Consider the following 14,749-nt stretch of genomic DNA (forward strand, 5'->3'; position numbering starts at 1 on the left):
TTATATATATATTAGTTAGTTAAAAATTTAACTTATATTGTTAGAAATGTCGCACGTTCATCAAATTTGGTGTTGAATTTAAAATATAAAGTCTTATTAGCTTAGTTGGTTAAAAGGTTAAACTTATTTTTGTTAGGCTGCAAGTTCGAAATATATAAATAACAATTTTAATTTTAACTGTTTCAAGTTTATGGGCGGGTCAGTGTACGATCTAACATAAGTATTCATTTACTCACATATATATCCAAATTAACTACTATTGTCGACCCAGCAAAGCAAGAAAATTAAACATTATTGTTATTATATATATATTAGTTAGTTAGTTAAAAAGTTGAACTTATATTGTTAGTAATGTCGCAGGTTCATCAAATTTGATGTTAAATTTAAAATATGAAGTCTTATTAGCTTATTTGTTTAAATGGTTGTACTTGTTTCGTTAGGTTACAAGTTCGAAACATACATATAGTGTTAGAATCGAAGAAAACAGTAGAAGGGGGGTTGAATACTGTTGTTCTATTTTTTTCACTTTAATGCAATTTTAATCCTGTTAAAGATTGAAAATCTGTTTATATTATTGGACAAATCGTAACCAGCTCTTGAACGGTTTCAAGTGCGAAAAATGCTTGTAGGATTTGAAGCAGCAGATATAAGAATGAATGAAGCAATGAAAAGATAACACAAGATTTTATGGATGTACGGAGATAAAAACTCTTACGTCACCCCTTCTTCTATTTCTAGAAGGATTCCACTAGAAAACTTTGATTTGTATAGACGCTACACAAACTCACTCAGATCATAGGTCTTAACACTTGTCTGTCTGAATTTCTAGCTCTCACACTATCTTGTTGAACAGACGACTATCTATTCAATTTACAGAAGTAAATGATTATCGAATGCTACAAAGGATTATTGACTAAACTATCCCATGTGACCGTCGTGTATATTTTGCAAACCGAGAGAGAGAACCGAATGAGAAGAGAGCTTCATTGTTGTTCTCTGATACCTTTTTTATGCTTGAGGCATGGCAATGGTCGAATCCATTTTGGCGATACGTGAAAACGGTACATTTGTTGTATGTTTGGCGTGCGGGATTTTAGTGCGCAAGGGAATGGAATATTCGTTTATTGTTTTGTATGTCAGAATAGAGAGATGGTTGTACATTTTGTCCTATTGCAGCTTATGAGTGCTCAGCTACTTGTCTTAGCTGATAAGCATTTTGTTGATCTAGAACTCGGCTGATAGCGAGCTCTACTGATGAGCTACTTTGCTGATAAAGAACTCAGTTGTTGATCAGCTCAGTTTCTAGCGAGCTTTGTTGTTGGAGAGTTATACTGTTAGCGAACTCTACTGTTTGAGCAACTCTGCTACTAGTGAACTATGTTGTTTGAGCAACTCTGATGTTTGAGAAACTCTACTGCCATTGAACTCTACTATTTGAGTAACTATGTTACTAGAAAACTCTACTGTTTAAGCAACTCTACTGTCAGTGAACTCTGATGGCAACTATGATGTTAGCGAGTCTTTAGTTGATGGCAACTCTGTTGTTGGAAAACTCTATTGTTAGCGAGTCTTCAACTGAAGGCTACTCTATTGTTAGCGAGTCTTCAGCTAATGGCAACTCTACTGTTGGGAAACTCTATTGTTAACGAGTCTTCAGCTGATAGTAACTCTGTTGTTAGCGAGTCTTTTGATGGTAACTCTGCTGTTAGCGAGTCTTTGATTTTACCTGTGTATTAACACATTACTGAACTTAGTTTTATTCATTCATCAAAACCATGTGTGTTCATTTTAATTATCCTAAGTTCATTTTAATCAATTAAAACATTTTTCATAATTCAACTTAATTTAACGATTTCCTCTCTAACTTAATTTAACAATTTCCCCCTTTTTGATTTAATTTAACATATAATATTTTTTATTTTATTTTTAATCGTTTCAAGTTTATGGGTTGGTCAACCCACGATATGACTCAAGTATCCATTACTCTCACATATATATTCAAATTAACCACAACTCTTCACCCGGCAAACCAGACTAGTTATTTAAAAGGCTGAGCTTATGTTGTTAGGAATGTCGCATGTTTATCAAATTTTTGTTGAATTTAAAATATAAAGTTTTATTAGCTTAATTGGTTAATTAATTTTACTTGTTTTTGTTATGTTGCAAATTTGAAATATACATATAAAATTCTTAATTTTATTTTTAACCGTTTCAAGTTTTAGGACGGATGAACTCACGATTCGACTCAAATATCAATTTACTCTCACATATATCCAAATTAATTACAACTCTCGACCCGACAAATCAAGCAAATTCAAATTAAGCATTATTATTATTATTATTATTATATATATATATATATAATTATTTGAAATAATTAATATTTTAATAATTGTAAATAAAAAAATTAATGTATTTGTAAAAAAACATTATAAATTATAATATTAATTAATATATTTAATGGTCTAATTAGTTTTAAATAATTATATATCCGTCTCAATAAATTGTTTTCTATAGAATCAAATTTATTTCATTAATCCAATTATTTATAAAGATCACAAACAATGAATCCTTAAAAAAAACAGTTGAGTACAAAAGACATTATTTCTCGTAACTCATTTATGACGAACTTAAACATTTATTAAAATATTACAAACAATTTATTGAGAAAAAAGTAGTAATTTAAATATCACATAAAACCATTTGTCAAACAAGTTCAAAATACTGGTGAGTCGTGAGTCGGGATTCAAGTCCAACTTTCATTTTGATTCGTATGCTGAGTAAATTTCGTATTAATATATTGGACGAATATAATATTTTTTTATTATTTAAACTTTCTTGAGACTAATAATAAAATTAAAATTTAAGGCCTCCTTTTTACATATATATTCTTATTTAAACTTCAAAATTGAAGAAATGCACGAAATGCATATATTGGAAATTCATACCATCTCAAGTGCCATATTAGTTTTCTCCCCTTCTATTTTCTCAATCTCATTACCATTTTCCAAGTGTTGTTTCTCCTCCTTTCTATTAATATCTTTTGTTGGTTCCTTAAATTCTGCAGACTCAGCTAAATCTCGAATAGCATTGACAACATCTTCAACCCTAGACGTGATTTCTATTAGCAATGACGCAAATGATGCGACCGGAACCACTTCAACAAGTGGGATTCCCACAAGTATTTCCTCGATCGGAGTGAGCGAATCGGGTAGGAATTTTAATCCATTTTGTAGTTCTTGGACCGTGGTTTCCATTTCTCCAATTAAAATATCAATTGTCGAGGATTTCCTCATTGTCTTCATGCTCATTGCCAATTCCCTCATCACATTCGAACAACTCATGCTCACTTTTAAGCACAAATTTTCTAGGTGCTTTTTTAGAAATTTTGGACCCTAACCTTATTTAAAAAAAAGACAATTAGTATGAGAGGAATTGTAATAGTTGTTTTAGTTCAAATTATAAGTTCACTTTCAAAATTTACCTGGTTTTCTGCTAACAAAGAGACGTTTAAGGCCTCTATGCAATAGGCATAACTCCGAGCCGACGAACCGATTTTTAAGTATTTATTCCACGGGTGCTTGAAATTGAACCGGCCATGGGCAGGTTCCCATCTAGCAAATCCTGCCTATTAAAGAAAAATATTCACCAAAGTTTATAAAAGACAATTAATTTTGCATCATTTTAGTTAACCGATTAATTACCATAGAATCTTCCGTGGCTTTTGAGTTCAAAACACATTTGTAGCCTCTCAAAACTTTTGTATTCTCTTTGTTATTATTATCATCATTGTTGTCCCCACTCGTGTTAAAGTACTCGGCCACACATCCTAAAACAAAAACATTAATATTAATTTGTGGGTCGGATAGTAATTGATACGATTTGATTTGTTAGAGCAAGTAAATACCGTCAAGTGAATTTGCGAGTTTTTCAATGTTAGATACGGTTAGAAGGTGAAGTTCCTCCCCAGCCCAAACAGGGCATATCAACATGCTTATGAAAATGCACATTGAAGTTCCTATTATAATAGTAGACAACCTTTCATGGGCCATCTCAAGCAATTTCCCAACCCGATAACCCGATATCGAGATCAGGCTGAAAGTTAGTATGAAAATCATTGCGCCATAGTCGAATCGAGCCTTTATAACCGGGATGAATCTAGAAAAAGTGGCGGCAGACGCTGAAAGAAAGAATCATGCGTGATTATTTTTAATACTTTGTAATACTTTGACTAACCAACTATATTTTCTTAATTTTTGATTTTACCCAATTGTTGGGTCTATATTAGCTACATACCGAGGAGAAAAACAGAGGCTCCGACGAATATGGGGCCGAATTCATTCCCTAATTGGCTGGCTAGACAATGAACTCCGACAGCAAGAAATCCAGCAAGGAAAGTTCCAATTGCCCTGTTCAAACATTTATACAATGTAGCCCCTGCATTTGATAAAAGAAAATGAAATTGTTACACAATCTTCAAAATTCCAACAAACATAATATATAAATGTATACTTACCTACTGTGTATTCAAAAATGACAACAACTGTCATAATAGCCCACATAGCATTCCCTCCAACACCATCATACAAGGGCCTCATGTAGTAGAACAAAGATACAACGGTAAGAGCTAAACCAACCTTGAGACAATGAATCACTTTTCTAGGATCATCTTTTCCCAATTCCCAAGCTTTTTCAAGAAAATCTCCCAGCCAATTAAAACCGAATCGACCCCATCTAGCCACATGCCGGTTTGAGCTAGCCATTGCCATTTATATGGGTCCTCCTTGTAAGCCAGTATAAATAGTACTAGCTGTTTGGACTCGACTGGATTGATTGAGGCTTGCTTGTTTTGCTTCTATATATATATGAAAAGAGAGGGGAAAGCTTATGTATATATATTAATTAAGTTATAAGAATTAATGCTTTTGATGGGTATATAGAAAGGACCTTATAATATTCTTTTCTTCATTTCCCCTTTTTTATAAGTTATCTCTTCATCATCTTATACATATATATAATGAAGCTGCAATATTATTGCAAATGTAAAAAAAACAAATTAAAGTAATGAAAGGAATGAGCTAGGAATATATACCCACCATCATCAAAATCGGTAGTTACTTGATCGATAGTGGTGGCTAGCTATCGAAAGAGTCGTAAATATCTCGATATATAACACATGACAGATGCATGCATGGCCATTCATGATTGAGATCAGTAAATTAATACATTAGGAACAAGAAGCATCCAAAAAAGTGAAAGAGTTTGTAAGAAATGAGCTTTGTTTTACATGAGTTAACTGCTGGTTTCACCATTTTAGGGACATATATTCCTTGGAATATATAATTAATGAAGCACATCAAAAGTATTCAGATTTTACATGAAGAAAGAAAGGATGAGCATACTTATAAATCTCTATCTTGTACTACAACCATTCTTTGGATGAATGGCTATGCTTATATGTTTCACATAATTACAATTACAATAATAATATTAATGTTTCATAATAAGGTGTTTTGTTTAGGAAAGACTAGTCTAGGAAGGTAAGAATATCAAATTCCAATTTCAGTGTTTTGTTTTCATATATATAATTTTTTTTAATGGTTTCAGAGATTTAGGTTTATCTATCTCAAAGTTCTCGTCACTTCTTTGTTTTTTTTTTTTCATCACTATAGTTATTTTATACATTTGAATGTTTACTTCATCTTTTTTTATCTCATTTAAAAGACTTTTATTGCTCCAAATTCATTCCATATATATTCTAAAAAAAGAATTTGAGAATGTGTGTAATTATTATGAGAAAATAATAACAAAATCAAAGTAACAACAATGTAATTTGTTTCGATAAGCATAAAAGGATATTGATCAATGGACATATTGAATATTTCATTTACTATTTTTTTATTAATAAATTTATTTATTTAAGGACTTATGCTACTTAAGCTAGCTCCTGCACATGACATGTTTTTATTTGATCCAATTATTAATTTTTTAGTTTAATTATTTGCAATGTTTTACTATATATTATCTTAAATTTCTTTTCAATTGTTTTTCTATTGCTCTTTTCTTTTATCATGCATTATCTCAATTTAAGATAAGAAAATTAGGACATAAGAAAATTAGGACGTACACATTGGACACCACCGACTTCAAATCCGTGTGTTGTAAGTTATAACATATAGTATTAATATCATAAAATAGCTTGCAATTAAATTGTTTAAAATGATTTATAAGAGCTCTTTTTAATTGCATTGAATTGCTATGACCACTCAAAGTGGTTTTTATTTGAAGTGTGTGCATGTGATTATTATAATTATTTTACTATGATAAAGTAGTAGGCTTATACATAAATTGAAAGCTCTTATGAAAAAGTAGTATTATGCTTGTGCTTGAATAGTAAGTGGGAAACCCAATATTAATGGTTCACTTGAGCTAACATTTTCTTTTTCTCACTATAGACAAACTTAGATGTAATAAATTAATAGTAAGTGAATAATAATCATATTATATTGGCATAACCCTTAATATTTTTTCTAATTAAGGGGTGAATAATTAGGTAAGGAATAGGATCAAATCTTTAATTAATTTGTAGTACTTTGTAATATAGCTATAATTAATTAGTGGGAAAATATGACAATTTCCACTTATCTCTCTCACCCTACTCTTGGAAAGAAGAAGCCTTTTGGGTTTCATTTGAAAGCTATTCCATCTATCAAAAAAAGTTACAATAAACAATAATTTTTTTATAACTTTTTTTTATTGTAAATATTGATTCATTCATATCTCAACGTGGATGGAATTTGTTTTTTTCAAACCTAATTACATGTTAACGATATTATAATCAAATTGAACTTTTTGGGTAGTACAAATAAGTTTCTTGTTTGAGATATAAATTCAATTGTGATTTAATCACAAATTTATTGCACAATTAATAATGTGGTTCATATTTCTTTTCATATTTTACTATTCTTTTATAAAAGTTTAAATTTGAACATGAAAATCATGGATCTTGTAGAGTTTTTTTTTTATATCTTTAAGTAAGGTTTTGTGGTTATAAATTTTGTGATCAGATATCAGTTGGTTCTTTGTCGAGTAACCACTTTGTGAACTTAAAATTTAAGTAAACTTTTTAAAAGTTAGTTCATGGGAGATTATGTTTTTTTGTGCTAAAATCAATGATTTGTGTAATAAATTAATGTCATTGACGGGATGAGGAGATTCGTGAACTCTCCACTAAGGAAGTTAGTTCTCGGATTCAAATTATTAGCAAGTTACTCAATATGTGTAAGGAGTAAAAATTGGGCACGCCAACGAAGTAAAGCTACATGGTTAAGAGTCGGAGATAGAAACACCAAGTTTTTTCATGGGATCTCTAACGCGCAAACACGAAATATTGTGATGAATTAAATTGGAAAAATCCCTCTAGCTCCACTCTCCATTTATATTTAATTTGATCTCGATCGAGGGGGGAATTCATGATAATCCACTTGAAATCTTTACGAGTATTGTCAAATTCTATAAGGGTTTGTTTAATGGGTCATTTAAAGTCAGACCTAAATTGAATGGTATAAGTTTTGATTCAATTAGTGCAACGCAAAAATATATGTTGGAGGCTCGTTCTACATTAGAGAAAGTTGATGAGGCCATTAAAGGGTGTGGAGGTGATAAAGCGTCTGGATGCGACATGTTTATTTTGAATTTTTTTAAGAAGACGTGATCTTTCCATAAGGCTGGAATTATGGAAGCAATTGATCATTTTTATTAATTTTCATCATTTGATAAGAGTTGAAACTCTATTTTGATATGTCTCATTCGTAAAACACTAGGAACTATTGATGTGAAGAACTTTAGGTCTATTAGTCTCGTTTCGTCTTTCTATAAGATTATCACAAAATATTTAGCCAATAGGTTGTGGAAGGTGTTAGAGGTGGTCATATCAAGTAATCAGATGACGTTCATCAAATGTCGTCTAATCTATGATGTCGTATTAATAACCAATGAGTGCATTGACTCAGTTAATTCAAGAGGTGAAAAATTTTCTTTTGTCAAGTTAGACATCGAAAAGCTTATGATTATGTAATTGGGAGGTTTTGTTTAATATAATGGACAAAATGAGAATGAGTGCAAAATTGATTGGTTGGATTGTATTTTCTCTCTCGACGGTTAAGTTTTATGTTATTGTTAATGAGAGTTCTTAGGGATTTTTCAAAAGCTCTAGAGGGATCAGATAGGGTAATCCACTCTCTCCTTTTTGTTCGTCATTATTATGGAAGCTTCTAAAAAATGATAGTTTTCGTAAAAATCTTGGGACTCATCCGTGAAGTGAATTATTTGGTTAAAAATATATCCTTTTGTCATATCACATTTTACTTTTCACTGATGACACGCTTTACATGATTCATGCTACCTATAAGAATTGTAAACACTTTCGGGATATTTTATAGTTATTCGGTGCATCCAGTCTTCGAGTTAATCTTAGTAAATCATTTATCTTTTTCTCGAAATTTTGTTTTGGATAAAAAAAATGATGATGTTGGAAAATGTGGTGGGGTTCATAATTGATGATCTTCCATCAACATATATTGGTATGTCATTGTGTGCTAAATTACGATCCAAAGTCTCTTGGAACTCGATTATCGCTAAAATGAGATATAAAACTGTTTAGATAAAAATGTAAAATAATCTCGAAAGGTGATCGACTAATCTTCATTAAGAGGTGTTGTCATTTATACCCATATATATGATGTCGTTATTCATTATCACAAAAGTGTGACGGTGAAAATGAATAGAATAATGTATAAATTTTTATAAAGATATTATAACTTATTATTTTCTCATTTAATTAGTTGAGATAAAGTTAAATATTATAAAAAAAAATACAAATGACTAACTTTTCTAACACTGAGAGGAAGAAATTTGACAGCAGAAAGGATTTTCCCCAAAATTGATAGAGTATAAAAAATTGAAAAATGTAAGCCCATGTTAAGAAAACAAAACCCATTTATTATTGGCGTTGGCCTAGCCCGTTAACCGTTGTTTGTCTGTCCGTCGGCACGTCTGGATCTGCAACCATATTTTTAAACACGCGTTACAAGCCGGACCGTTTTGCATTAGCATAGATTATAGAGAGAAGAGAGAGAGAGAGAGCAGTCCGACCGTTAACAATGGCATTGTTGGGAGGAGGGGCGTTGAATTTGATAGGCAAGAGCGGAGGAGGAGGAGGAGTAGGAGGGCAGAAGACTGTGCTGATAACTGGGGTAAGCAAAGGGCTCGGAAGAGCCCTAGCCCTAGAAATGGCCAAGAGAGGTCATACAGTCATTGGCTGCTCTCGATCTCAGGACAAGCTTGATTCGCTTCAAAACGATCTCGCCGCAGCTCTTTCTTCTTCTCCAATGTCGACCAACGCCAATGAAGCACCTGATAGGCATTTTCTAATGACCGTCGATGTGGTTAGTTAGTCTCCGGTTTTATACATTCTCCAACATCATTCCCTATAAGATTTATAGATTTATGCTTGCTAATGATACTAACTAACTGTACAAATATTGTTGAAAATACTTGGTACTGCTACTGTGACTATGCTGTAAATTCATTCAAAACTCTTATGACCTCAGAATAATTTTGCAGAGATCAAACAGCAGTGTTGAAGAGTTAACTCGTGTAGTGATGGAGAAGAAGGGTGTTCCTGATATCATAGGTGTTAGTTAATGTTGGTTTGAATTCAATGGAAGTAGTTTCCTTTTTTACATTGTCATCTTGTAATTGTAATTGAATTGAAAGGCATAGTTTGATTTTGATTTTGGTTTGCAGTAAATAACGCAGGCAGCATCAATAAAAACAACAGACTTTGGGAAGTCCCTGCAGAAGAGTTCGATAGTGTCATTGACACCAATGTAAAAGGAGTAGCAAATGTATTACGACACTTCATCCCTCTAATGATCAAAAATAAACAGGGAATTATTGTAAACATGTCATCAGGATGGGGAAGATCTGTAGCTGCACAGGTAGCACCATACTGTGCATCGAAATGGGCAGTAGAAGGTTTGAGTAGATCGGTAGCAAAGGAGGTGCCAACTGGAGTAGCAATTGTTGCGCTTAATCCTGGTGTTATAAACACCGACATGCTAGCATCATGCTTTGGCACTTCTGCTTCATCATATCAGGGACCTGATTCATGGTTATTGTTTTCATAATCATCATCATATCATCATCATCATGTGAATCAATCACTTTTGGTTATTCAGTATTATTTTGTTTTTATGTGATCAGGGCTCCAAAAGCAGCTACTATGATACTCAATCTTACTGTCGCTGACAATGGGGCATCCCTTACTGTATGAAGATTGGAGCATGCCCTGCCCTTAAGGTCAGGTCTCTCTTTTTCTATTTGGCCTTGACATTATGGATTTCATAGGACTTTTCATTCTTATTAAGCTTTATGAAGCTTTAAGAGCTTCCTATTTATTCATATTAATCGAGATTTATAATATCTTTGTAAATGGGTAGGTATGGTAGTGTATACTCATTGATCCTCCTGTTTGAAACCCGATTGTGTAATTTGTTTATGTTTTTGTATTTGGACCAGTGCCATGTGTGTGGTGTCATCTTACAAATCAAACATATGGTAATAATAATGGTGTTAAAAACATGTAAATCTAATGGTTCTGTTTTCTTGTTCTGAAACAACAGAAAAAAACCCAGTTTTTATATGAAATATCAAACAAGCTCAATTTATCTAAGCATATTGAATTCCTTAATTCTCATATTCTGTCCGATTTATTTGAGTAGTTGTTTGTTTTGTAACATGGGTTTATTAATACATACTTTTGTGATTTGTACTATAAATTATAATTTTGTCCAATTTTTTGATTATATTACATGAATTGAAAATCTTCAATTTATATATTATTGGGGATTATCTGACTTAGTGTAGGTTCTTCTTGTTTGGGCTTTGTTTCAGATATGTTGATAGTTATCTGGGGTAACAACTATTAAATACATCAAGCTCAAGGGGGACCATGTATATTAATATATATGTTTACATTAATAAATAATAACTTCAATAATGTAATAATGCAAAGTCAAAAGATACATAAAACTGAGATTTAGTTTGGCCCTCCTTTATATTAATACTAGATTTTTAGTTCGTTTTTAACTTTATTTTTATGTGATGGCTCATTCTTTTTCATCATGATAGAAATTGAATAGTAATCATAATTATTTTAATTAACGAGATTGTAACTAAATAAATATTATGTGAGTTACTTATTTATAAGATCTCTAGTCACTAATTTAACAAATGTTATAAAAACACACTGATAATATTACAAATATAACTTTTTAAAAAATTTATAAAAAAAATACAATTTTTTTTCTTATTAAAAAAGATTGTAATTGTATGAATTTAAATAAATTGATCCTTATTTTTTTGGTTCTAATACCTATTGCAATAATTGAATAATCACTCAATTTTGATCGAAAAATGTTGGTTTCTAGTTTATTCAACCTGAGAGCAAGATTGGAACACCTTTGATTTGTCTTTCTTAGCAAGTCTTGCTTTTTATTTATGTGTAATCTTTTTCTCCAACAAAAATTGAATAAATATGTTGAATATTCATTGTTAAGGAACTAGACAATCTTACTCCACAAAATCTGCAAGTCACAATATATTTCTCCATAATCTTAGTGATTGCACAGCTAATTGTTACCCATATTTAGACTCCACAAAATCTGAAAGTCAAAGATGCAATCAAGTCACAATATATTCCTCCATAATCTTAGTGATTGCACAGCTAATTCTTACCCATATTTAGACTTTACATATAACAAATTGTAATATAAATAACCTGTACATTTCTCATTCATATATACAATTATTCCTTTTCAATCATACATCTTCTCTACATGGTATCAGAAGTCTAGATCCTACAATGTCATCAAACGCCTTCTCCGTCCCAAACCCTACCGACCCCGGCTATCCCATCTTCTTTGTCAACCTATCGCAATGCAAACCCTTACAAACTACAAACAACACCACCAACTTTACACAATGGTCTTCCCAAATCAAGTCATTCTTATTTGGTTTCGGCCTATTTGACTACCTCACTGGAGAAAAGAAATGCCCACCACCAACAATCACCAAAGACGACAACACTGTCACCCTAATCCCAGTTACGCCTCATGGTCTCGACAAGACCAACTATTGTTAGGCTCCCTCATCGGCACTCTTGACGCCAAGATCGCACCTCTTGTAGCCTCTGCTGCTACATCTCATGAAGCATGGACTGCTCTCAAATCTCTCTACGCAAATCCTACTTGCAGCCATATCCTCCAAGTCAAGAAACGACTTGACTCAATAAAAAAGACACTCGATCAAACCATCACTGACTATATGCATCAAATAAAACAATGCACCACTGAACTTGCCAATCTAGGCAAAACTCTAGATCCCGAAGACATCATTGCAAAGGTTCTAAATGGGCTCGATCAAACCCAACACCGTTCTATCATCGAAACCGTTGAAGCTCGAGATACACTCATCCCGTTCGATGCTCTCCATGAAAAACTCATACATCATGAGCTCACCAAACTCCATGACAACACCAACTCCACCTCATCAACACCTACCACCGCTTTTGTCGCAACCTACAAACCATCATCCAATACTCGCCAAAATAACAATTACTCCCGACCCCAATACTCTAAAGACAATAGCCGACAGTCCTCACCACACTACCCCAACCCCTCCTCCTCATCCAACACCAAATCACCTGATGTCTGCCAATATTGTGGCTACACTGGTCACACCATCTCCGTCTGTCGCCACTTCTCTCGCGCCCATCCTAACTTTACACTCAAACCTTTTGTACGTCAATCTCGCTACACTCGTCCTCAAGCCAACACTGCCTATTCATCTCATGCCCCTCCATGTGACTGGATTATAGATAGCGGTGCTACTCACCATGTCACACATGATCTCGATAATCTATACCTTCACACTCCTTATACATGCAACGATGATGTTATCATCGGTGATGGCTCATCTCTTCCAATCTCTCACACAGGTTCATTCACTATCACCTCTCAAAACAAATCTTTACTCTTTCAAAATGTTCTTTATGTTCCAAAAATTGCACAAAACATTATTTATGTCTCCAAGTTTTGCCTTGATAATAATGCACAAATTGAGTTTACCTCTTCTTCCTTTCGTTTCAAGGTTATCTCCACGAACACCATCCTACTCCAAGGAACTTTTAATCATGGCATGTACACCTGGTCTTCTTCCTACAAATGTGCCCTTCAAACATCTCTCACATCATCTACTTCAAAACTATCCACCACGTCTGCTCTCCTATGGCATCACCGTCTTGGCCATCCGTCATTTAAATTTTTTTTCTTATATTTCAAATTTATATAATTTAGGTTCAATTTCATCCCTTGATTACTGCAATTCTTGCAAGATTAATAAAGCACACAAACTTCCTTTCTCTCAATCCACTTTTTCGTCTACAGCTCCCCTTGAATTATTATTTTCAGATGTTTGAACCTCACCCCACCTCTCACATGACAACTACAAATGTTATCTAATCTTTGTGGACCATTACACTAAATATGTATGGTTTTACCCTCTCAAAAATAAATTCGACTCTCACAGTCTTTCTTGACTTCAAAAAATTAGTTGAAAACTATTTCAAAAGAACGATCATAACCCTATTCTCTGACAATGGAGGCGAGTTCATCAAATTGGCTCCCACCTTACGCGCTAATGGCATCTCACATCTTACTACACCTCCCCATACCCCTGAACACAACGGCTATGCAGAACGCCGTCATCGTCACATTGTCGAAACTGGTCTCTCTCTCCTATCTCATGCTAATCTACCTATCACTTACTGGACACATGCATTCTCCACCGCTGTGTATCTCATAAATCGATTACCTACACCAACCTTACAAAATGACTCTCACTACTATCGACTCCTAAATGTCAAACCTATCTATTCCCAATTACACTCCTTTGGCTGTCTATGCTACCCATTACTACGACCTTATGCTTCAAATAAACTAGATCCTCGATCTCAACCATGCATTTATCTTGGTCGTTCCCTAACTCAAAGCGCTTTTCTGTGCCTAAATCTTACCACAAACAAAATCTACACTTCTCGTCATGTCACTTTCATTGAGCATGATTTTCCATTCCACCGTCTATCAAACCAACAAAATTCAACTTCGCTTCCCTCACCTCACGAATGGTTTCCCACTCCTCTCATACCTATTTAATCACATAACCCTACAACACCATTCACCACTGCCACACCCCCACAGAACACACCTCCTACGCCACCACATCCATCACATAACCCTACAACACCGTCCACCACTGCCACACCCCACAAAACACACCTCCTACGCCACCACATCCACCACCCCCCTCTGCCCATTCTCCCTCGTCCTATAACTCGTCTCACAAACAACATAACCAAACCTAACCCAAAGTATGCCCAACTTACCACTATCTCCTCACCCACGTCACTACCAACCACCCCCAAACAAGCACTCTTCATCCCTCATTGGTGTGATGCTATGCTTGCTGAATACAATGCTCTACGGAAACACAATACATGGACTCTCGCACCACCTAGTGAAGCTCGAAATGTCATTGGTTGTAAATGGGTCTTCAGAATCAAATATATTCCTGATAACACGATTCACAAATACAAAGCTCGGCTTATCGCAAAAGGTTTTCATCAACA

General features: G+C 33.7%; 1 protein-coding gene and 1 pseudogene across 3 annotated transcripts; one reads left to right on the forward strand and one right to left on the reverse strand.

Moving 5' to 3' along the window:
* Positions 1-2,942: 2,942 nt before the first annotated feature.
* On the reverse strand, positions 2,943-4,769 carry LOC124917580 (annotated as a pseudogene).
* A 4,349-nt stretch (positions 4,770-9,118) lies between these two features.
* On the forward strand, positions 9,119-11,147 carry LOC124917568 (NADPH-dependent pterin aldehyde reductase). Of its 3 annotated transcripts, none has more exons than XM_047457962.1 (5): positions 9,119-9,446; positions 9,625-9,694; positions 9,808-10,174; positions 10,267-10,362; positions 10,957-11,147. In XM_047457962.1, exons 1-4 carry the CDS (start codon positions 9,162-9,164, stop codon positions 10,334-10,336), a joined length of 792 nt encoding a protein of 263 aa, XP_047313918.1. In that variant the 5' UTR covers positions 9,119-9,161; the 3' UTR covers positions 10,337-10,362; positions 10,957-11,147. The 3 variants fall into 3 exon arrangements, with proteins under 3 accessions (XP_047313918.1, XP_047313919.1, XP_047313917.1); XM_047457963.1 differs by lacking the exon at positions 10,957-11,147 and adding an exon at positions 10,582-10,632; XM_047457961.1 differs by lacking the exon at positions 10,957-11,147 and having other exon boundaries at positions 10,267-10,580.
* The last annotated feature ends 3,602 nt before the right edge of the window (positions 11,148-14,749 follow it).

Source organism: Impatiens glandulifera, unplaced genomic scaffold, assembly GCF_907164915.1.
Source record: "Impatiens glandulifera unplaced genomic scaffold, dImpGla2.1, whole genome shotgun sequence".
NCBI classification, from domain to species: domain Eukaryota; kingdom Viridiplantae; phylum Streptophyta; class Magnoliopsida; order Ericales; family Balsaminaceae; genus Impatiens; species Impatiens glandulifera.